The sequence below is a fragment of the Euleptes europaea genome, chromosome 15 (assembly GCF_029931775.1).
Source record: "Euleptes europaea isolate rEulEur1 chromosome 15, rEulEur1.hap1, whole genome shotgun sequence".
NCBI lineage: Eukaryota > Metazoa > Chordata > Lepidosauria > Squamata > Sphaerodactylidae > Euleptes > Euleptes europaea.
The window spans coordinates 11,242,833-11,267,945 of NC_079326.1; the positions used below are offsets into that span (position 1 = coordinate 11,242,833).

A 25,113-nucleotide genomic window follows, 5' to 3' on the forward strand; every position below is an offset into this window, starting at 1 on the left:
CACTTTGCAGGGATTCCATGTCAGACTGTGCCCTGAAAATGTCCAGGAAAAGAATACATCATCTCCATAGTGGGGGGGAAAGCATTTTCGATCTGAATGTAACATCTGCCAGTGGTTAGTATTTTCATTGATACTAGGTTGGATCCTGTGCAGAAGGGCCATGAGAAGTTCATGCAAGGATCCCTGATTGTCCCAACTTTCCTCTTCCTCGTGGCAGCCATTTTCAATTTTAGGAACTTTATTCCTGGGATTGTGGACCTGCCAGGAATAGCAGCCATGTAGGTTGGGAGGCTACAGTGGTGAGGGAAAAGGAGACAAAGTCATTCCCTTCTGTCTCTTTCCTCAGTGAAGCTCTACTCCCACAACAGCCAGGCAGGGATGATTTTGCCCCTACCTCCTACAGCCCCCAAACCCACATTACTATTACTCTACAATGGTCAGAAATAGGAAGACTGGAAAGTTGAGAAGGTCAGCAGACATCAGCTCCTGATGGATTGTGGGATCCAAGCTATTAATTGGAGGGTGTGAATATAAAGAAAATGAGAAGGAAAGTTGCACAATATATGTCCATACAAGATTTGTTTCCATTATTTCCCATAAGTCCAAAGTGACAGCATTTTAAGGGGGTGTTTTTTGCCTCTAAGTCATAGACATGGCGTGATATTGTCTGCTATGCTGAAATAGCCCAATTCAGCATGTATATTTTTCTTGCTGTTACTAGAAAGATGCATATTTCCTTTTAAACAAACATGGTATTGTATTATTTAGGTTATGTAGGAAATCTCTTCACTTAAAAGAAATGAGGCCTTTTTATGCTGCTGTTCGTCTCATGGGCAAAGTCATATTTTATATCATCTGACATATTTTGCACTGTGTTTGGGGTAGGGTTCCAAAATAATGAATTGGTGCATTTTTCTTCTGTAAATAGTATCAAGCAAATTAAATTTGTTCTCTAATGGCAAACAACGTTCATGACTTTTTCATGTGGATAAGAATTTGATCAGTGTGCACCAGACTAGGAATCTTTTGAGTGAACTTCACTAAACTGATAAATAACCGCTGGAGAAATGCATTTTATTTTTATTTCCCCACCCCTATAAATTAATTATGGGGAAACTTGTTTGCCATTACACTAGTCTAGGTTTCTTAATTGTTAAAACTTTGTTACTTCACTGCCAGTTTTTATGGTAGCTTACCTTTGCACAGTCTAAAATAATAGGACTTCAGTATAGCAAATATTGCTGATGTGACATTACATCTTGTAGGATCAGTTGAGGGGTAAAACAGATTGCTGGTGCTGGACCTTTCAGCCTTTGGAAATTACTGTGATACAAACATTCTTCATACTGTGCTTGGTTTCCCAATTATAATTTGCCACCCTACAAAGAGGTCAATATTACCACCTCCAAGCTATGGTTTATACATTGAAAGCTGGCCTTGGGAATGAGTGCTCCCCCCTTCCCTTCCCCTCTTCTACTTTTTTCCCTTGTTTGCCATAGCCATACTTTAGTGTTTCATCTGTACCAGTCCTAACCAGTTCCTAGTTTGGAATCGGTTTGAACTGGGTTTGCAAATCCCAGTTAAGAGGGAACCTGATACAAATATCCAGGATAGCTAACAAAAACATTTCAAAACCAAAGATGTAAATTGAAACCAAATCGTAAGCTAAAACAACAAAGCTAACAAAATAATAAAAGACACATAACACACATAATTTGCAGCTGCAGCACGCAATTCCAAGTTACAAATAGGGCAGCCCAGAAGCGTCATGGTAGAAAACTACTTTGGGATGGCGCTGTCTGAAAACTAGGCAAGAAGGGGCAAGGCAGACCTTCCTAGGGCAGGAGCTTCACTGCAGATAATGAAGGCATCCAGAACAGGGCCTCTAAGGAAGGTCTTAATGCACAAGGAGATTTGTATGGAAGTCGTCAATTTTCAGGCAGCTTAAAGGTTAAAACCAGAGCTTAAAGTTTGGGAGCTTAAAGGTTAAAACCGGAGCTTTAACTTGGGCCCAGAAATCAACTTGGAGGAAAAAAATGAGCTGTACATTTTTGCTACATGTTCCCCATGGGGGACATGTAGCAAATTACTGCTGTGTTGATGCCACAAAAGGAAATCTAGAATCTATTGCACCCTTTTTCTTTTCTTGTAAACTGTCTGCTAAGCAAATATGATAGTTCCTCTTATGGGTACTTTTCCTGATGGCTTTGCTGATTATCATCTCCTTGAATCTCCTGCTGGGGATGACAGAAGGACTACAGCAACAGTAGTAAAACTTATTTTATTGGTACTAAAACTCCATGATAAAGTTCTGAAGACATTCTGATAGATTAGATTATTCTGGAGTTGGATTTTAACTGAATGGAAGATTTATATTATGATTTTATTATCTGAGGGTATTTTAAAACATAGTTTTATTTTATTATTAGGTGAAACTGTTAAGGGTATTGATTTGTATTTGTGTGTGGGTAAACCGCAGTACAATAAGGATAGGTCTAACAAGCTGTTGTGCTTTATGGACTGTTTTTTAATTGAGAATAAACTGAGATTAAATGAATAGCCAATTAGAAGGTTTTAATAAAATTTACTGTTGAAACTGCTGTTAGTGAAAGAGCATTCTGGGTGGTTGTTGTCACAGAAATCGTGGGTTTTGTGCTGGTGCAGGTATGGTTCTGTGCTCTCAAAATTCCTCTTTGAGGAATGAAAGTCAGTCCTCCACGAAGCATTGTATGGGTTCATGTTTAGAAAGTTATGGGCACTGTGATTGCAGTTGTTGGTATTCACCTAAGTTGTTTTCTCAGAAAAATACTTTCCCCTTTATTTTAGGGGTAGCTTTATTTGTTCTAAAGCAAGTGACCAATCCCCTTCCCCCAAAAAATCTGATACTGAAATTTCATAAAACACCAAGCGATGAAACAGAAAAACGAAACCATGATAACTTTTTTAAATGAAGGATTAAGGGACTCTTGCCATGCAGAATTCTGTTGCTGGCAACAGAAGAGGTCTGCGCAACAGATTTACTGAGTTACAAATCTCCGTAAAGACCTTCTGTTGAATCTGTGGGTGTCATGGCAAGGGACTGGCTCATTTCACTTCAGCTTCAAGAGCTTGCTGGCTCAATGACACTAAATTCCGTCCAATTCTTCCTGAACTGTATTGAACTTAACTTGGAACAGTTCCTCTGCCTTTTATTTTAGAACTGTAATCAAAATAGTGAGAATAAAGAGAGTTTACAAGTACCCTAATTTTTCCCTAACATAAACCTAGTTACATTTTTTTTTAACCTGCATAAAGACCAACCTAATCTGTCCTATTCCAAACTCATGGCATTTGTCATCTTTCTAGCAGGCTGTTCAGAGTTTTGTATCTAGGCACTTTCCTTTCTTCAAAGAAGTATGCCTCTGTGTCTTTAGAAAAATTTATATCGCACAAATAATCTGATGAATAGTTTTTTTTGCTTTATCTCCTAAGCCTCTCCTATCTGTTTTTTGTGGCTTCTCGTATATTAGCAAATGGGAGCATTTTTTTTAAAGTTCTCTACTTCCCAAGATAAATATAGAATAGTATATATTCTAGCATACTTTAACTTCAGGGAAAGCCTTTAGATACACCAGAGGGGTAAAGATGCCATAAATCTTTGGGGCAATCTTCCCAGTCTTGCTTTTCTTCAATCTGAGAGCCATGCACAGATGCTATTGTTTACTTGAACGTGGCTCTGAACGTGATAAACACTAACTAGGGTTTATTATTAACTGAAGAAAGCTGGGTCTCCTCAAGGAATTGTGGTGAGGAGAAATAATTTGGAAATTGTAAGAATCCCATAAAACACCTTCCCCTCCAGCATGGTGTAGTAGTTGAGTGGCGGACTGTAATCTGGAGAACTGGGTTTGAGTCCCCACTCCTCCACATGAAGCCTACTGGCTGACCGTGGGCCCGTCACAGTTCTCTCAGAACTCTCTCAGCCCCACCTAGATCACAAGGTGTCTATTGTGGGAGGGGAATGCAATTGTAAGCCTCTTTGAGACTCTTTAGGATGGAGAAAAGTGGGGTATAAAAACCTTCTCTTATTCTTCTCCAGGATCCTCTAAGCTCTTACGTGCTTGAGCAGGCTGGTTTCCTTTCTTCTCCCTTTTTTTCTTTTAAATGGCACTTGGCTATTTTTAGCATTCCATCCCTTCTGAAGCACATTTTCTCTTCATCAGGCCTTTTCTTAGGCTTTTCTTTTGGTTAATTTCCAGATTTTTCAGTTTAACTAGGAAGTTCCTCACGCATGTAGTTCCTCCTGCCTTGTCTGTAGTTGGACCTGTTTTGCTGCTTTCATGATTCACACAGGGCTCAGCCAGTTTGCCATTAGATATAATGACTGGAGAATGGGGAAGTTAGGCTAGAGGAAGGGGCAACATGATCCTGCAGTCCTGTATCTTAACTGTGATTATAAAGGGTTGTCAGTCTTAAGGTTGTGGCTACTTCAGTTATTCTCTTTTAGGCCAGATATTCTTTGTATGAAATTATCAGACTGTTTCTGCACAGGTAATCTGCCCTGGGTTCAGTGATGTTGGGAAGCAGGGTCCCCTCCTGATCCCCCACAGTATGTAATGCATTTGTGCACCTCCTGGTGTTTCCCTGGCTTTATTTTGATCTTTCTCAAACTTGCTTTGCTTTGAAGTTTTTGGAAAGACCACAGTAAAGTCTGGATTTGGATTTTCCCACCCACATGGCAGCTATTTTCCTTGACCCTGTCCCTGCGGCAGCCATTCCTCCCCTGCCACTGGAAGGGGGCTTTTCATTTAAAAAAAAAATTAGCAGTAGAATATTGTTATATTGATATACTATTGTAACAATATTTTAACAGGTTCTCTGATTTTTAAAGTAAGTCTCTAGCCTCTAGAAGAGGAAAGGCATATCTGCACAACCAAAGGGGCTAGAGACTCTTAATGGAAGCTGTTATATCTATTGTTACACTGATATATGGATATAATGATATTTTATGGCTAATTTATTTTAAATACAAAAGCCCCAGTGGCTTAGGGGAAGAGGAGGCGGTCCACTTCCTGGATGGGGCCACGTGCCCATGGGAAAGCCCATGGGAAACGTGCCCATGGGAAAGCCCTCGCCACTGCTGTGCTTTAACAGTCATGCAGGAAGCAAGAAAACCTCACAAGCCCCTTCTCGTGTGGAAACCACCACAATGTGATGTGTTGTTTAGTTTTGAAGTGTGTATTGTGACATACAGTGCCATCCTCAGAATCCTTAAGTAGGATTCTGAGCAGACCTGCTTAGGATTGGTCCCATAATTACTTTGAGGTAGTTTTAAACAACCTCATGAAACGGAAGGTGGTAGAAGTGCTATGTGCTGACATTTTCTCCCTTAGAAACCCAAATAAAATGAAAAAGGGGCTTGTAACTCTTATAAATGTGTACCTTGAGTCTTCCTGCACTTTTCTTATTGCCATACTGGATTTCTTGCAAGTCATTTTAGATCATCAGTTGTGGCTGATTACCTGTAGGTAGTGAGCTCCATCTAGGGTAGTCAGCATTCACACTTGCTCTTTTGGGCACTGTGGGTGGTCTTTATGATCTTCATACTCACTCTCTGTGTAGTGAGTTGAGCTTTTCCAGCTTTCAAATGCAGTGAATTGAAGCTTCCTCCAGTACAGCTGATTGATTTTCTTCTAAGAAGTCTCTGCTTGACATTTCCAAAACCACTTGTTATCTGTGCCCATCGATTTCCATTTAACGCGTGGTGGATTTTGATTATCATCTGCTGAGCCCTCTTCCAGACCAGCAGTCATCTTCCTGATTGATGTAATTACAGAAAGTTTGGTGCCATGGGTCTTGTTCTTACTGGCCTACTTGACCATGTACTCACTTAACATTAGTTTGTTGTGCCACAAAAAAAATTTGATCAGATTTGCAGGACATAATATAAATACAAGCAACGAAGACCATTTAAAAACGTTTAACATCCTTGGAAATGTACCTCACACTGTATGCCTTACAGGCTTTGCAAAGGCTATGGCTGTGGATTTTCCCCCAGCCTAAATTGGAAGGATAAGAAAAAGAGCCTAAATGTGGCTAGGCTAGGCCTGCCATAGAGAAAGCAGTTGTTGGAAGGCAAGAATAGGAAGACAGTCTCTCAGTGCCACATGAAATGGACAGTGAAAGTGAACTGGATGTAGTGACTTGGCAGGTCCTGAATATACTTCTGCAAGAGATGCTGAAGATGGAGATGTGTGTCCAGAGTGTGCGTGTACAGAGAGGGGTGTTATTGCAGTAGCCAGAAACAGAATACAAGGTTGGGAACTTCTTGTGGCATGTGATGGCATCTGGTAAGCTGTAGGCTGCTAGACTATTTTAGTAGACCGGCGTATTTACCCCTCTGTGTATAAATGTAGTATCACTTCTGTATTTTTAAAAACTTAACACCACACATACAGAAATACTTTTGACCATTTCCTTTAGCCCCTTCCCCAGTTTAGGAAAGATTGAAACATACACTTATGTTCTAAAGATGTGTAGCTTGTCTGTCTGTCTGTCTGTCTGTCTGTCTGTCTGTCTGTCTATCTATCTATCTATCTATCTATCTATCTATCTATCTATCTATCTAATTAAAATACATGGTCATGAGTGGTGCACTTCTGTAAAATCCTGTGAATGTGACAGGAGTGTAGCAAGACTCCTTGAAAAATTATGATTGCTCCTTCAGTCCATTTGGGGTTCAAGCTTAGAATGGTCCAGGCATCCCTCCCTTCCCTGTTGAGCCTGAAGCAAACTTGTATTTTACAGGATCAACCTGTATTGGATACCAGGGCTTTTGAAACTTGGTAAATCATCAGATCCTAGTTTTCTTTAATGTAGAAGCCAGAATTAATCCTGACCTTTCTGGAGCCAAACAAAAAAGATTAATTTACACTGCAATCCTTATTTAGCACAGTAATTGGCTGTAGAATATTAGTGTTTGTTTATTTTAGAGATAAATCAACAATAGATATTCATTTACTTTTCCAAGATAATGGAAGGCTTATATTCATTTTGGTGTAACTTAAGTCCTGTGCCGATGTACCAATGACCTTCTTGGGCAATAAGAAGGAGAAGCTTGAGCTTTTAAAGCAGACAGAGGGATATGATTTAGTAGGCATTACTTGATGGGATGATTCCCATGACTGGAACGTAGTAGCGGATGGATATGAATTGTTCAAGAAAAACTGTAAGGGTCGAAGAGAAGGTAGAGTGATGCTGTATGTGAGGTTTTGCTTGTCAGGAAATATTGGAGGAGGTGGGTGACAGCCCAATGGAAAATATCTGGGTGAGGATAAGGGAGGAAAGGACAAACAGTATTGTGGTTGGAGTCTGCTACAGGCTACCTGACTAGGGTGAGAAGTTGAATGCTGCCCTTCTTGAGCAGCTTGACAGTGTATCCAAGCAACATGACCATGTTGTTATGGGTGACTTCAAATTCCCTGATGTGTGCTGTGAAACAAACTGTGAGAGTTCCCCCTCTCTGAGTCTAATTCTCCAAATCAATTGCTCAGGCGTTGATACAGAAACAAAGGATTTATTGAAGACATCAGGAGATGAGACAGGCACAGGTAGAAAGTTGCAAGTGAGGGGCTTATCGGGTTTACAGAATATATTGACTCCAGGGCACTGGGGCACTGGGGTTCACACTTATTGTTATGGGAAGTTACAAGCTTGGCATAATACAAAACATCAAACGAGTCCCAGGAAGTCTGCTGAAGCTATCACACTTCCAAGGCCGCATCGGCCTGAGGGAGTACAGACAGGAAGAACAGCGGGGGGGAGATACTTGGGGCAATCAGGCCAGGCGCCTGGGACCAGAAGGTGTGAACTGCTTTTATGAGTTCACTGATAACACAGCAGGTGATGGAAAGCAGAGACACAGAGTCAGAGACACAGAGACCCTCACATTCTGCCCCCCTTAAGGCCCCCCTCCCGCGTCCTCGAAAGGACGAGGCTTATCGGGATAAGCGAGGTGGAATTCTCGGACCAAGCGAGGGGCCGCCATGTGGGGTGCGGCCACCCACTCGTCGTGCGCGGACCCAAGGTATTTCCAACGAACAAAGTAATACAGTTTCCCTTTCTTCCATTTGGAATCTAAAACCTTGGACACTTCCAAATGGGTATCCCCTCCCACCACGGTAGGAATCTCGTGTTCGGGAGAGGGGTGGAACTGGGGAGCTGCCACATAGGGTTTGAGAAGGCTTATATGAAAGACAGGGTGGACTCCCTTGAGGGTCTTTGGGAGCTCTAGTTCCACGGTAACCTCGTTGATCACCCTGGTAATGGGGAAAGGTCCCACATAACGGTCGCTGAGTTTTTTGCAGGGACGAAGAGAGCGGAGGTTTTTGGTGGACAGATAAACTTGCTCCCCCACTTTAAGTTCCCACCCCGGAGACCGGTGTTTGTCTGCCTGTTCCTTGTACTTGCTTTTTGCCTTCTCAAGGTTTTTGAGCAGCCACGGCCAGGTAGATTTAACTACCTGAATCCACTCCTGAAGGTCGGGGGTGGACTGGAGCTCTGGCGTGACGGGGGCGGAACCGAAAGGACCAAATTCCGTCCCGTATACTACTTGGAAGGGACTAAAGCCGGTAGAGGAATGGGGCGCATTGTTGTACGCATATTCGGCAAAAGGCAGCAGGTCGACCCAGTCGTCTTGGTGGAAATTCACATAGCAACGCAAATAACATTCTACCACCGCGTTTACACGTTCAGTTTGACCATCAGTCTGGGGGTGATAGGCGGAAGAGAGGCCCTGTTCCTCCACCCCCATCAATTTTAGGAAGGCTCGCCAGAATTTGGCTACAAACTGGACCCCCCGGTCGGAGAGGACCTTCCTAGGGATCGAGTGTAGTCTGAGGACGTGCGTGACAAACAGTTTAGCCAAGCCTTGGGCCGAAGGAAGACCCGCACATGGAACGAAATGGACCTGTTTGGAAAAAAGGTCCGACCGGGAGGGAGCGGGGGTCCCTCGGCCGCTGAACGCCGCAAGCGTTTTGAGACCGGTGTCTGCCTGACCTGCGGGGGAAAGGGACACTTTGCGTCGCAATGCCCCTCTCGTTCGGGTCGTCCCAACCCCCCTCGCCAAGCCCCGACCGAACCGCAGAAGGCGGCCGCTGAGGACCAGCCCCGCCGCAGGAGCGGACCACCGGGCCGACGTTCCGGCGCACCCTCCGCTCTCCATGCGCGCCCCCAGGATGTGATCTCCACCTCTACAGGCCCAACGGGGTCCCCGAACGCCACCACTCCCCAGACCAACCTTGTTTCTTTCTTTGATTAAGTGACGAGCTTACTGGATCATGGGAATGCCCTCAATGTTGTTTACCTGGATTTCAGTAAAGCTTTCAGATAGGAAAGTGGTTGGAGAACTCCACCTAAAGAGTAGTTGTCTGGCATTTCATCTGAATGGATGGAGCTGTCCAGTGGGCTACCATAGGGCTCGGTTCTGGGCCTGGTACATTTCAAGATTTTTATAAATGATCTGGATGAGAAGGTGGAGGGACTAATTAAATTTGCAGATGACACCATATTGGGAGGAGTAGCGAACACCCCGGAAGATAGAATCCAACAAGATCTGAACACACTGGAAAAGTGGGCAGATATGAACAAGACGCAGTTCAACAAAAATAAGTGTAGACTTCTAGATCTGAGTAACAAAATGAGAAGCACACATACTGAATGGACGGTATACTTCTGAGTAGCAGTGTGTGTGAACACGATCGTGGGGTTATGATGCATCATGCAAGTATAATGCAGCAGCAAATAATGCTAATGCAGTCTTGAGGTGTATCAACCAAGGCATAACATCCAAATTCCAAGATGTCATAGTTCTGCTGCACACTGTATTGGTCAGGCCGCACGTGGAGTACTATGTGCAGTTCTGGAGCCCACACTTCATAAATAATGTGGACAAAATGGAGTGGGTGCAGAGGAGGAGGATCAGGGCCTGGAGTCCAAGCCCTACAAGGAAAGGCTGAGAGACTTGGGAATGTTCACTCTGGAAAAGAGGTTGAGGGGGGACATGATTGCTCTCTTTAAGTATTTGAAAGGCTGTCACTTAGAGGAGGGCAGGGAGCTGTTCTGTTCGAAGCAGAGGATTGTACTCAGTAATGGGTTTAAATTATGGGTGGAAAGGTATTGGCTGGATATTGGGGGGAAATTTTTTACAGTAGTAGTTCAGCAGTGGAATTGGCTGTCTAGGGAGGTGGTGAGCTCCCCCTCACTGGCAGACTTCAAGCAGCAGCTGAACGAGCACTTCCAGGGTTGTTTTCGGCTGATCCTGCATTGAGCAGAGGGTTGGACTAGATGGCCTATATAGCCCCTTCCAACTTTATGATTCCATTATTCTTAAAATTGTTATTTTTTTAACCTGCAAGGTCACCAAAAATGTAACACAGCCCATTTTATTAGCAAATAGAAGGTTTTAAGGGATGAAATAATTAAATTACCATTTAACAAGATTTGGCTCCTCTTATCCTATTAAATATCAGTTCAGTAAATGGTGCAAAGGGAAGAGGAACAGCTGTTGCTGCTGATGCTATGGTGAAGCCTGAAACAATTGTTGGAATGTTGCTCTGAGTTCATTCAGAGAGTTTCCCGCTCCAATATGGACCAAGCCCTTCGTCCGAAGGATTCTTTTAGGCCCACTTTTCAGCAAGCACTCGTCTCTTGTAATTGCTGCTAGATGTTATTCCTGTAGTTGAAGCAGATTGTTGTATTTCCAAGCAGTATCATAGTTGTCATTCATGTATCATTAATAAGCAGGATTGAAGAAAAATGTTAAACAATACGTTTTCCAATTAAAAGTTACTAAAACATTCAGTCACCAGTGTGGAAACAGGTTTTTGGGGTGTCATTATAATAATCATTGAAAATAGTTTGAAACCATTTCATCCTGAATTGTGTTTTCATGAAATCGTTGATTAGAAGCAGCTATCTGTTACACTTGGTGAGAAGCTTTGTGTCCTGCTCTAGGGGTGTGCACTTTCCCCCCAGTATTTTTTGGGTTCGGGTTTAATAAACGTGGACATTTTCAAAAAATCTGAAAAGCTAAATATAAGGGATTCCGCTTTTCTGGAAAAATCAATTGAGGGGGGGATTTATTAAACCCGAAAAATACGTGGTGCAGAGCTGAATGATGGGCTTCACGTAATCCAGTGTTCAGTTCCCTGCCAACTGCCACCTTCAAAGTCCACGTGGAGGGGAGGGAGGATGGAAAATGGTGGTGGAGCCGAAGCGGCCCTGAATAATGCCCCCAAAATTTAGCATTATTTGGGACCCACTTTTTGGACTCCCTTTAATTGCCGCCATTTTTTTTACCAGTAAACCCCCCCCCCCATTTAGCCGAATGCACACTCTTAGCCTGCTCCACAGCATCTTGAAGGTAGGCCGTGCCTGCACTCTCTTTACTACCTTCAGATAAAATTTTTGTGGTTCGCATTGCTCAGGAGTGGGTTTCTGAAATACATGGAGAGGGCCAGTGTCGAAGGGTGACCTTGTCACTGAGCCAGCTGGGTTATAGAACGTGAAGCAGCTGCTATTAAGAATGCTAGAGAGATAGGAAAGGAGCAGAGGCTCCTCTCTGAGATTTGTTTTCTGTTTTTGCCTGTATGGGTAAGAACAGGGATTTCTTATTTTCTGCTTAATGAAGTAGCATTGCAACATATATACATATAGGAATAACTTCTGTATGTGCACTATGTATTCAATATTGAATCTGAGTATGTTAAAATGGATCGTTTTGTATAATCCACTTGCTGGTTTATTAGAATTTGTGCCCCTTTATTGATTTTTATCTGTGATTAGATGGCATTCTTCTTTTTATGCTGATCATGTTGCATGCTGTTTTATGTCTTTATGTCCCATATTTAAAAAATATGCAGGATCTTGCAGTTGTTGGCTTTATTGTTGTATTATACTGGAAACTACCTCAGTGGCTTAGAGAATGAGGTATAGAAATCTTTAACATAAGTCCACACTTCAGATTGTACTGTGCCAATAAAGGTATTTGAAATTTGAATAAATCCACACCACTAACCTTCTGTAACCATATTACAGATGGATTGTGGCTTAGTGGTAGGTTGTATGCTTTACATGTGGAAGTGTCCAGTTTCTATCCCTGGCATCTCCAACTAAAGGAGATCAGGTATCAGATATAGAGAAAAGCCTTCTTTGCCCAAGACCTTGGAGAGCCACTACCAGTCAGATTAGCTCAGTCAATGGTAGACCAGTGGTCTGACTTGGTGAAAAGTAACGTCATGTGTTCAACTATGGAACAACATCCACAAGCATGATGTAATCGTTGTTCAGCTAAGGTCAAATTCCCACTCGTCCACAAAGCTTATTGATTGACCTTACACCATACACTATGATCAGGGTAAGTTTCTTCACCAGGTTGTGAGTTTAAGTGGGGAGGGAAGGAAGCATGAATATGATCCTGAATTCTTTAGAGAAAGGGCAGGATAAGAATGTTAATAACTAGAATAGGTAGCTGTTAATGAGAGGATAAACCATTTTATTTAAATAAATATTCATGAACAATTTGAGAATGACAGTGGGTAAAGATGGGAGCATTTATCTTGTTGTTATTTTAATTATGTGAAAAGTTCAGAACAATTGTACATCATACCTGATGGTAAAGGAAATGTTTATGTTATAATTTTAAAAATCCAAAAGGAACATTTTATTTATTCTATTTGAATATACCTTTTATCTTTTCTTTCTTCCAAGGGCTTCAAGGGCCCGTTCATGTGTGAACTTTTCTGCCTAAAGAAAAATAGAAATTCTTGGGAAATGGAAATATCTGCAGAGAAAACATTTCATAGGAATTTTTTCAGTGTTCTTCCATATTTTTTCAAACAGAATTGGGGAAGAATTTGGGGTGTGTGTGTGGATAAACACTTTTTGCACCCATGATTTTTCCAAAAGCATATTTATTAGCTGCAGTGGAACAGCTGGTACTGTATGTGAGAGTCTGGACCTAAATGAAATGTATACATTTAAAAGTTAAATATCTGCAGATGGCCAAAATCAGATATTGTGTTCTCCTCTCAGACACATCCATAGGGGCCATTCAGTTACATCAGCTGAAGATTTTAAACATCTGAATTGGTTATTTTTAGTGTTATGCTATAAATGTACTGTGCTTTTGTTTTGTTTGCAGCCACATTGTACACATCCTGCATTTTGCTGGGCGTCTTCTTGAACAGCAGCGTACCTATATTCTTTGAACTTTTTGTGGAAACAGTCTACCCTGTTCCAGAAGGGATCACCTGTGGCGTAGTCACTTTTCTAAGTAACATCTTCATGGGAGTCCTTTTGTTTTTTCTTACTTTTTACCATGAAGGTAAGGAGAGTTTCCCTGCTTGCTGACAGTAATTTGCAAGAACTGTGTGTTTCGTCTTCGGTCTTATTGTTGGCTCCACTAAGAAGAACTGCATGCAGATCTTGCACCAGTGCTAATGATGTGTATAAATCCCCACAGCATTTGTAGTGAAGAATAGCCCTCCTAATTGTTTGTCTTTATATATGTGTCAATCAAAGAATGAAATCCTCACATAGAGGGATTTAAAGCCAGAGCAGCAGGATGTCTTTGAGATAAACACTGTGGCAGGATTTTTTAAAAGAACAGCATAATGTTATGACCATTAATAACACTTGTAGCTAGGCAGGCTAAAACAATGATAAAACTAATCCAATTTCATGCTTCAGGGTCTAATCCGATTGCCTGCTGGGGGTCAGTAAAGGTGTGAGGATTTTTCCCCTCCTTTCCAATCACGTCTTTAAGTTATTGTTTATATTCATGCCATACTCACAATCACAGAATGGTAATAGAGTAGATATTTCACTCTGACCCTTTTAAGCATTCCTCTTACTGTGTAGCATGATGGGTACATGTAGAGTTGCTTTGGTAATTTGGAGAATGAAGCCAGATATTGGCAGTTGTAAGATTTGTCTTAAATGTGAGCAAATTTAGAGAAACACACAAGGCAAAGTCGCGTTTTACTAGAACTTTAGTTCAAAGAAATATGTGGAGGCCTAGTAGAATGTTTCATGACACAGGTTCACATAGACCCTCGTTTTCCCATCATCTTCGATTCTTGGTTAACAATAGTGTTTTTACATCTAAGTGACAAACTACAGTTTGCCCTGTACTTTTCAAACAAGCCATGGCTTCATTCTGGTTTGGAGGAAAGAGAACCAATCACAGTTGAAAGTTCAGACGTAATGATGAAGTGTTTGGTCATTAGTTGGGAAAACATTTGTTATTGAGCTGTGTACAGGGGCTCCTGTGATCTTTCTCCATTTCTCTTACCCAAGGATTTCCCTTAATTGTTTCCTTAGTGGCCAGTTCATGCCAGAGAGAGAGAGACAGGGCCCTAAGTAAAGCCCAGGTTGGAACTGTTTCAAATTCTGGTATACTAGAGCTATTGGAAAACATGGAGTGGCATATTTCATGTAGTGTTTTAGATCATTTCAACATATTACTAAAGGCAGATTATTTTCAGGTCAGTTCATTCACAGAATACATGATCCCTGTATTAAGCTCCTGAGAGTAGCATGACTGCCACTTTTGAAGTTTCCTGGTAGTTTTCAAAGGCAGACCCACACAAAGTGCATTACAGTAATCTGTCCTGGGTATGATCAAAGTCTGAGTCACTGTGGCCAAATCATGCTTTTGAAGAAATGGCCAAAATCGGTGCATCAGATGAAACTGATAAAAGGTACTGTGGGCTGCACAGAACACCCAAGCCTCTAGTTGTAGACCAGGATCCCACAAGTACCCTAAACTATGAACTTCGGGGTAAGGGGGAATACAGCCCCTCCAGGACAGGCTGATTTTTCAGTCCTCATCAGCATTGTCATTGACCAACAGAACTTCACTTTTGTCTGAACTGAGCTTCAGGTTTATTGTTTCTCATCTGTCTCATTATCTTCTACAGCCATTTGTTCATGATTTCCACAGACCAATCTGCTCAGCTGTTAGGGAGCAATAGAATTAAGTGTCATCCACATATTGATAGTGTGTCAGTCCCAGTCGCTGAAAAATCTCTCCTAGCAGTTACATGTAGATGTTAAATAGCCATGATGGAAGCCCACAGCATACACACAAACACCCCGTAACAACTTCTGGTACTGTCCAGCCAGGTAAGAACAGAGCCACCAAAACCCAATGCTACCCCCCTCCACTCCCATCACAGCAAGCCTCAGTGGTTAGTGGTATAGACACAGCTGCCAAGAGGTACAGGGGAATCAATGGAGATGCCCTCCCTGCCACACTCCCAAGACTTTTGGTCAAAGTGACTAAAGCAGTTTCTGCCCCAAACCCAGACCTGAATCCAAATTGAAATGGATCTAGATAGCCCATCACCTCCAAGACCACCTGAAGCTGCCTGCCCACCAGCTGCTTAAGCACCTTGTCCAACAGTGGAACAGTGGCCAATGGGTGGTAATCATTTAGGTCATTCGAGTCCAGGGATGCCTTCTTCAGGAGAGGTCTCATAGTTGCATCTGTCAGATTGCACCAACTGAAAGTCATCCATAAAACTAGGACCAGGCTGCACTCTAAGAACAGCCTGAGTTTTAACTGAACCAACTGTGACATCCAAGTTGTGGCAGATCCTAGTTATTTTCACTGAAAAAAATGTATCACAAAAGAGTTACAGTGAACCTGCACATTTTCTGAGTTTGCATCCACATAAAATAAGGATAGGATGAAAATTAAGATAAAACCCAATCAGAAACTAGAATACCATCTCTAGACAGATGCAGTGGTAGCAGAGAAGTAAGCCCATTTCATTGTCATAGCTTCCACAGGGCATGTGACCCTCTTAGCTATGTTAGGTCACATTCACATTTTGAACTTTACTCCATTTGAGCTCTAGTTGTATGCCCACTTATTTCACTGCCTCAAAATGAGTCCATTTATTTAATGTCTTCAGGCTCCACTGCAGTACTTTTAAATAAGTTTTCACTTGTGCCACGCCTTGACTAAGCACCTGCATGCATGCCCCTGGAATCCTCTCTGCAGGCCGCCTGCGAATCCCACCCTCTTTCTCATGTTTATTTTATTATTTTACTTTATTCAATTTATATCCCACCCTTTCCCAGCTCTGGCTGGGCTCAGGGCTGTTTCCAACAATGTGTGTCATACAATATATAATTTAAAGCAAAAAAAAAAAAGTTAAAACATCGCATTTAAAACACACACAGATTTTTTTAAAAGGCTGCCTAATTTACACTTACTATAATAATGATAAAATATAAGTCCTAAAGGTGGGGAAGGTCCATGACAGTCATAAGCAGAAGGCCGAAAAGGCCTAGTCTAGTAGAATCCCCAGGGGTGGAGACAAGGGGCAGGAAAAGGAAGGGGGCCGACTGCTCTGTTTACAGTTGCTGCCTCAGCCATATGCCTGGTGGAACATCTCTGTCTTACAGGCCTGAGGAACTGAGTTAAGTCCTGCAGGGCTCGGGTCTCAATGGACAGGGAGTTCCACCAGGCTGAGGCTAGAGCTGAAAAAGCCCTGGCTGAAGACAGCTGGATAGTCTGGGGACCAGGGGCCACCAATAGGTTACTTCCTGATGATCATGAAGCTCTCTGGGAGGTATATCAGGAAAGGCGGTCCCGCAGATACAAAGGTCCCAGACCATTTAGATGAGTACCAAAACCTTGAACTTGATCTGGTATTCAATCTGGAGCCGGTGCAGCTGACGCTGACGGTGCAACCTGAGCACAGGTTGAATATGTGCTCTCCAGGGGGTCTCTGTCACCTGAGCCACCACATTCTGGACCAGTTGAAGCTTCCAGAGCAACCTCAAGGGCAGCCCTGCATAAAGCACGATACAGTAATCCAGCCTAGAGCTGTTACTTCTAATATTATTTTTATAATAGCAGCGTAAAGGTGGATGCCTCATGCTTTGTAACTATGTGATTTGTGGATGCAGTCAAGTCAGAACGGCAAAATATAAATCCTTTCCTTTGTAGCTCCAGTAGTTAGCTTTGAAAATCATACTCCTCGTCACAGAAGTCAAAATTGACATGACGTTTCATTAGACAGTCTCTGCCACAGTAGCGATTCTTCCATTTGTTTTGAGGCTTCTCAATAATGTGTTGCCTGTGAAGCTGAATGTTTACAAATGAGATGACAAAATCCATGCAAAACAAATGGAAAAGTGAGCGCGAGAGAGAATATCATGGAGTGAGCCAAGTTTTCTTCAGACCTTGAGAATTGCTTTTTCGTTCATGGTTGCAGAAATGGCTTTGACATAAAGTCATCCCATCTGCACTTCCTTTGGAATAAACCTCACTGAATGAACTTCTTGGGATTTGTTTCTAATTAAGCATTCAAAATTGAGTTGAATGTGTATGAGCTATGGATATGTTTTCCATGTAATGTAAAAATACAGTGCTGAACAGTTCAGCTGTTTCATTTTCTTGGTAATTTCAAAATGCAGCATTTTAAAAAACATTACTGTAAAGTAGTGGTTTTCCTTTTTTCTAAGGGTTGTGGATTAGTATAGCTGTTTTTTCAAGCTGTATTCCTGGGAGGCCCTGGGTATGCCTTGGAAACTTTTCGGGGTTTTCTCAATGGGACAATCTGTAGTAGCGGACAAGTTCTCTTGAAAAGCAGCTTGCCTAACATGGCTGAGCTTCCCCTGAGTGTTGAGTGTGTTCTGGGCTATGCTCACAATTCACACGGGGTCAGCGGTGAGGCCCAGCAGACTCTGCAGGAAACTGACGTGGCACCTTGGGAAGTCTCCATGTAGTCTCTGCAACAGCCCCCTGCCACCACTGATGAGTTGATGTAGAAAGTATTCCCTAAAGGCAGATTTTTTTTTTAAATCACAAAAAAAAGCCCCACTGTTCTATTGCATGTAAGATCAGGCAGCCATACAGCAGTAAGGTGAAACCTTTTTGGTTTCCCTGAAGAAAAACATAACCCCAGCAAGCATTGTTTGAGGATAAATGTGCGCAGTTAACTTGGAATTCCTCCTGGGTAGCCATTTGTTCTCTCACAACTTTTGTTCACTTTAGTGCAGATTGTGTCTGTGTGTTCTCAGTAGTATATGTCTAATCTGCTGTTAGCGACACAGTGTAGGTGTTTCACATATTACACAGCAACAGACATGCATTTGTGATTGCTTATAACAGTGCATGGACTTTGAGAATTCATGTTGTGTATTGTGTATGTTATGAAGAGAAAAGGGAATTCAAGCCGAAAGGGTTGAGCTAAAAAATACTAAAATTACAAATATATAAATGTTAATATGGTGCACAGTAAAGTTAAAAACATAAGGCCTACATCCAGGGCTGGTGCCAGTCTTTTTTGCGCCCTAGGCAAGGCTAACTACTTGTGCCCCCCATTGCTAACCAATTTTCAAAAACATGTCTTGTAGAAAAAATAAAAGCCTGATGCATTCCTACAAAATCTTTTAAGACATTATAATTAATTATATTCCATTGCACTGTTGTGATACTTACCTTAAAATAAAAAATATAAATTGTCAGTTGCATTTTTTCAAGAAACTAATCTGTTAAAAACTGTGCCCCTCAGGCCAGTTCTGCGCCCCTCTGAGGTCTGTGCCCCTCTTGAGGTCTGCGCCCTAGGCAACCGCCTAGTTCACCTAATGGTAGCACCGGCCCTGCCTATATCATAGGCGAGTCATACACAGTCAATAAATACATGAAGCTCATTCACATTTGATGTGAAACTGTACAATTACCAAAGTAGGGCCAAATAAGGACCAAATGCGTTTCGGCCTCTAAAACTTATGATTGAAATCCAGAACCTCTTCAGAAAAAATAGACTGGCAGATTTTTTTAAAGACCAAAAAGAGGTGGGAGATAAACAAAGGGAGAACAATTGAAACCCTAATCTACATTTAATCCAACCACCACTAATCCAAGGATATTGGCATTCCAGGAATTTATTTTATAAGAACTGAAACTACTGGAACAAAGGCATATCAGTTTGGCATAATTTTAGCAAATTAGAAAACAAGGCATTACAACAACTTAGCCAAAGAAGGGAGATCATTATTAAGAAAGCAGATAAAGGGTGGGGGGGGGCTACAGTTATCGGGGGTAGAGAGGACTACATAGCTGAGGCCCACAGACAACAACCCTAAGCACTATTCAAAGAGTATACAGAACCCCTCCAAACAGATAAAGGCACTAATAGTACAGCTAGAAGGCATGCAGGAAGGATGCATCAACAAATCAACTTATGAGTTCTTATTACAATCAGAAGAAAGGGTGCCTCAATTCTATCTGTTACCCACAATCCATAAAGGCACACAACCCACACCAGGACGACCAATTGTCTCTGGGTGTGGGTCTGTCTAGAACCGTGAGCAGAATATCTGGACATATTTTTAAAACCATTAGTTAAAAAAATAGATTCATACCTGAAGGACACCATGGATTTCCTGAATCAGATTAACAACATAAGGCTGGATACAGAGGAGTTATTTTTTGTATCTCTGAATGTGGTATCATTATATACTAATATACCACAGGATTCCCTGACCTGGATGGCCCAGGCTAGCCTGATCTCTTCAGATCTCAGAAGCTAAGCAGGGTCAGCCCTGGTTAGTATTTGGATGGGAGACCACCAAGGAAGTCCAGGGTTGCTGTGCAGAGGAAGGCACTGGCAAGCCACCTCTGTTAGTCTCTTGCCTTGAAAACCCCAAAAGGGGTCGCCATAGGTCGGCTGCGACTTGAAGGCACTTTACACACACACACACATACCACAGGATGAGGCCTTAGAGGTATTCAACATTTTGGTTGAGTTTAATTTGTCCCCCCCCCCTTTTGTTGTTGTTCGAGAAAAGGGGATTGCCTTGAGCTTCTGAAGGATGAATAAAAATGTATTCTTCCATTAGTGCCACCGACTGCTTACACTAAAAGGGGACTCTGCATGCCTTTGGATATTGCACTATTGTAATCAATTATGTCCTGGGTTTTCTTGTCTAGATGTGTGGATCTCCTGATACAGGAAATACTAAGCAAATTGACTTCACTGAAACTTATTTATTATCAGTGAATTCTGATTTCATACACCTTATTTCTTCTGATACCTCAAAGCCCTTGGGTTAATAGAAGTGTCGTTTAGCCAGCAAAATAGCTTTGGTATTTGGAAGTCTCATAAAAGCTGTTGCTGCCTTTTAAAAAATATGGCCCACTTGGATAATTTCCATACTCTTTTATCCTACCATTCTTGTGGAGGGTGATGTAAGGAAATGAGGGGCAAATTAAATTCCTAGTGATATCAGATAGTTGGTTTAAATTATATAGAACCCAGTTTAACACAGAGTAAAGCTTTTGATTGAAAAGATTTCTGGAAAATATTAGAATGTAGAGAGAGGTCGATTTCTGCAGAAGCATTGATTTTTTTAAGCCTTTCTCTTTTTAAATTTGCAGGCTTTGATAAAATTAATTGCTGTTTATCTTTAGCTCCTCTGAATTATGGGATTAAACTAAGCCAAGGTTGCTTGATAGTTTAAAGTTCTGTGAGAAGAGTGAACATTCAAAACAGAAGTATATTCTGCTTCAAAAAATCCGAGTCAGAGAGAAAAATACAAAGAAGAACTTGGTTGTTCTTTTTGATGAAAACAGGGCATTAGATGCATTTAACCTCTGGTGCCAACAAGATGACTTCTTGAGATTTTGTGTACAGCTATTTAAACATGAACTGGCTCACTTGCTAACCATTTACCTTTGTGTTCCAGACAAACTAATTGGTCATATCTAGTTAGTGAGCATCCTTTTAACCTCTGCATTGGGAGCCAAAGGGTAAAGAGGTAGTTCACAAAAATTGAAAATACTAAAAAAGTGACCATGAAATAAGTAACTATTAAAATGGACCTTCTGCTTACTAGATCCTTTAAAAATGCTACAGTTCATTCCAGAATGATCTCCAGGCTCTTTAGATTCGGAATCATATTGGCAGTCTTACCTCCAGTCCTTAGGACTTCCCTGCTGCCAACTGCCTGGATGCCCAAGGTCCAGTCAGAAGGGCCAAGGCCATGGGTGGCAGCATGGACCTGTAGGTGAAAGTCTACACAGGATGCTGCCAGCCTCCAGCCTCTCGCCTGCCCTCCACATATAGCAGATGGCTGAATTTTTGTTTAATGAGCTAGAATCGTTTTCTGTATCTCAGCTAATGAAGGTGATTGAAATTAATGCCATTGTTTGATTTCTGTGTGCATAATGGTCCTCGCATAAGTGGAAGCACTAAAATTACTCCTCTGCTTGCGCTAAGTGAAAGCAATTGTATCCCGACTATATTTTCCCCATGTGCAAGATGTATTACAAGGTATTGCTTCAGATACAGTTTCAAAACCAAATTAAATAATGTGAACCCTCTGATGTACTTTCCATTGCTATCTATGAACATTTATTTTGTGAAAGATTATAGTAAAGTGCTGTGTGTTGTTGTACCCGTTGCGCTACTGCTTGTGCAAGCAGAACTGGGCAAAATACTTTTTCCTTTCCACTCAGACTTCACTGGATCCAACCCAATACATTTCTCTCTGTGTGATTCTCACTATATATTGCTTCTCAAATTAAAGCCTTGGCAACTTACAGAAATTAGTTGGTATAAAAAATGGCTGTTGTTTAGTTCCCAAGCATGAAAAAGAAAGACGATCAATGAGTTTGTAATGTCTGTTGGTGAACAGAGTGCCAATTTCTGTCTAAATAAAGATTTGTGAGGATAAGATTTGCTTTGTCTTACATCCAGAGAGGCTGATCCAATAAAAGTCATTAACTTAACCCGGAGATAGGTAATGTTTTACGTCTAGATGCTAGAAAGGCAGTGTCTACCTGGGAAGGTGTTGGTGTTCTGGCAAACCAAATTGGCAGGGGGGCAAGAGTTGTTCTTGACCAGGTGTAGTGGGGATAAACTGAGCCCCAGTGGGCACTACTGCTGCCTCAGGCAGAGCCAGCTGGTGGCTACATGGGTCCGGACACCAATGGAGGGCATAGGCCATGCACATCGCCTTCTCCCATGCCACCAGCTCCAACATCACCGCCAGCACCTCAGAGGTTTTCCTGGGTTGCTTGAGGAGACAACCATCCTTGTATGCCAAGCAAACTAGTTTGGCATGCTGCAGTTTGGTATATGTCATTGGGGTGGCCTGTAGCTGCTTTAATCTAGATTTTGACTATCTGTAAGAATTGAAGTTTTATTATGGTGGAGTAGAGCACATTGTACAAATATCTAAGGCAAAACTCTCTTTTTTTCCCCTCCCCAAACAGAATTCTCCTGGTTTAACTGGTGTCTCCCAGGATCCTGCCTGCTAAGTCTTCTTCTCATCCTTTGCTTCAGGGAATCCTATGATAGACTTTATCTTGATGTTGTGGTCTCCGTTTGATAGCACAAAACAGAGGAGCTCAAGAAGAGGATGGAATTCAGAATGGTGCTCCGTACATTTTTTTTAGAAACTAAACAGCCACAAGAATGTGGCAAGCAAACTACAAAATTTTAACACAGACATTTTAACTGGGTTATGAAAGAAGGGTTTAAAAAAAAACTGTACTCCCTGATTTGGTATTTTATTATCCAGATAATTTTGAGTGTTGTACTTGAATGGGAATTAGATTATTTTTAAGTAAACACGCAACAGAATGTGTGTTAGGGAAAAGCCGTAATGTAAGAAGTTATATTTTATTTAATAAGCTATTTAATGGTGTATATTTTTGTGCCACTTGAAATCACTGTATCCCAAGAATAAAATCTTCTCATTCAAGGATGGAGAAAAGAATCTCCAATATGCCAAAACAACAACAACAGCCACCCACTTTTATTGGCAGCCCCCAAGATACTGATTGAAAATTCTGATGATTACCTATTTCTTTTCTTTTCTTTATAACATCCTATCCCTCGTGGTGGCAGGAAATTTCTTGTGGCAAAGTGATGGCAAAGACTTCCTGGCCAGTTTTTTGTTCTTCTATTTATAAATAATCCATCTGTGTTCTTTTCATAAGAGGAATGCTAAATAGACACAAATAACCCTTGTAAAAACAGGATTTTAAAATAAGTGATTGTGTTTAAATGTTGAATTCCACAGACATGTCCTAGTATATCCCCTGTACACTACATATATTTTCTAATGAAGAAATTTCTGATGTGGTATGTTTGGTTTTTAACCATAGTAAATACCCTTTGGATAAACGTGCTTTCATTTGGTTTCACTACTTGACACTGAAGGAAGGAGTAATTTTAGCCATATAGTAAACTGGTGCTACAAGACTTATTATGTCACTTCTCTGCCATGGTATAGAAAGTAAAGGTGGGCATCTCAGTTGTCAGGGTGCGGCCACTCCTGATAGGTACCAACGTTGTTACAGGTCAGTACTGTACTTTTGCTTGTATATTCCATCTGGAAGGAATTGCTTGACTTACCTTTCCCATCAAGCTGTAGCTTCACCAAAGCCAAGAACCAAGGTTCTTGTTACATGTATGTTGTAGCTCTCGCCTCTTTTCAGATTAGTTTACAATTAATGAGTGCCTCTCCCTTACAGCGACACTTTTCAGGTTTTTTTGTGGCAAAATGACAAAACAAGGGGCAGGTTTTAAGTGGCACTGCCAATGCCCCCTGCACCTCACTTGTGCTCTTCATTTGGGTCTTGTGCTTGTTTTTAATGTGCTTCTTCTTAACAACTCTAAAGCAAGTAGTACATTGCCAAGTGTGGAATATGTTTGTCATTGTGGTGCGCTCTGGAGGGGTGATGGTTATTGCAAACTTACTAAACCATGGCAAGAATAATTCTCTTAAGTATTTGCCACCTTGATTAGTTTTCTTGTAACTCAAATACTCTGTTCTTTTTTACCAAGTGTGCTGGCTCAATTGGTATGTGTGTTTGAGGGGAAAATTGTACATACATACATATTTTTGCTAACCTTTCTCTCTGCATGGCATATCTCTGCAGTAAAATATACAAAGAAAAACTTCTAATGACACATTGGTGCCATTGTCCGTTAGCAAAGGGGTCTCTTCAGGAAATTAAACTTCTCAAGTGAGTTGTATAAGCTATAGAATTAATACAGTAATTTTGTTTGTTGTCGTTCTGCTGTGGGTGACATAGCCATTTTACCCAGGGACATTTGAGGATGCTGGCATGTATTATTCTGCTTCAGTGAGAACTCTGAATTGGATGTATTTCACTCCTGCAAGAGATTTTAGTCTGACACTCTTGATTCATTTGGCCAATTGTAACTTGGAAATTAACAATTTTCTATTGTCACATGGCTCTTTTTTATTTTTGGCTTGTCCAACTGGAGTTATTCTGTATATCAGGGGATTATGAGTTTAATGTTAACTGAGATTTACAATTGTGAGTTCAAAGGGAATTGTTGCTGTAATTTTACAGAGTTTACTCTTAGTGGTCATTACTGCTGCCTTTTTTGTATGCCATGGAGGGCAATGATCTAGGACGTGACAGTTCACTAAAGATTAAACCTTTTCCCTTAGAGATACCATTCCAGCAAAGCAAATGTTCTTATTTTATGTTGCAGTATAAAGTAATTCCGGTTTTTTTGCCAAGAACATGCTTGGGGCTCTCAGCACATGCAGACCTGCAGCTCCCAACTAGGGCAAAGACATGTACCACCTGAAATTTATAGGCAGGAAGATTTCCCTTCACTTTGCAGACCAGGCCTCTCTCTCTCTCTCTTTTTTTTTTTTTTTTGGTCTCCAAGGGGGGATTTAGTCGTTCTTTTCTCACAACTCTCTGCTCGGGCTGCCCGACAACAAGGAGGGGCAGGGGCAGATTGCTCACGGAAAGTCTTCCTCTAGAACTCTGCAGTGCCCTGTAGCAGTTTCTGTATGAAAACAACTTAAAGCTACTGTGCAACAGAGGAGGTCCAACTGATAGCAATTCATGAACTTGGATTGGGGGTCCATTTTATTCAAGGATGGATAGGATATAAACAAAATTTCTCTGCCATTTAATAAATACTGTATGGTTTCCCCATTAGTGGTTTTCCTGCTGGATACATCTTTTTGAAAACCCTTGATGAGAAGCAGATAATATTTTATAATGCAAAGACTCCCCTGACAGCTGTGTTATTACTTACGTTGCAATAGCTT

At 41.5% G+C, this 25,113-nt stretch overlaps 1 protein-coding gene across 1 annotated transcript in view; it reads left to right on the forward strand.

Moving 5' to 3' along the window:
- The window catches only part of SLC49A4 (solute carrier family 49 member 4), a 123,371-nt gene extending 100,918 nt beyond the window's left edge, over nt 1–22,453 (forward strand). The window contains exons 8-9 of the mRNA XM_056861436.1: nt 13,181–13,363; nt 22,280–22,453. Of these exons, the coding sequence (XP_056717414.1) occupies nt 13,181–13,363; nt 22,280–22,395 (299 nt within the window). The 3' untranslated portion in view covers nt 22,396–22,453. The remainder of the gene's footprint in view (nt 1–13,180; nt 13,364–22,279) is intronic.
- Nucleotides 22,454–25,113: the final 2,660 nt, after the last annotated feature.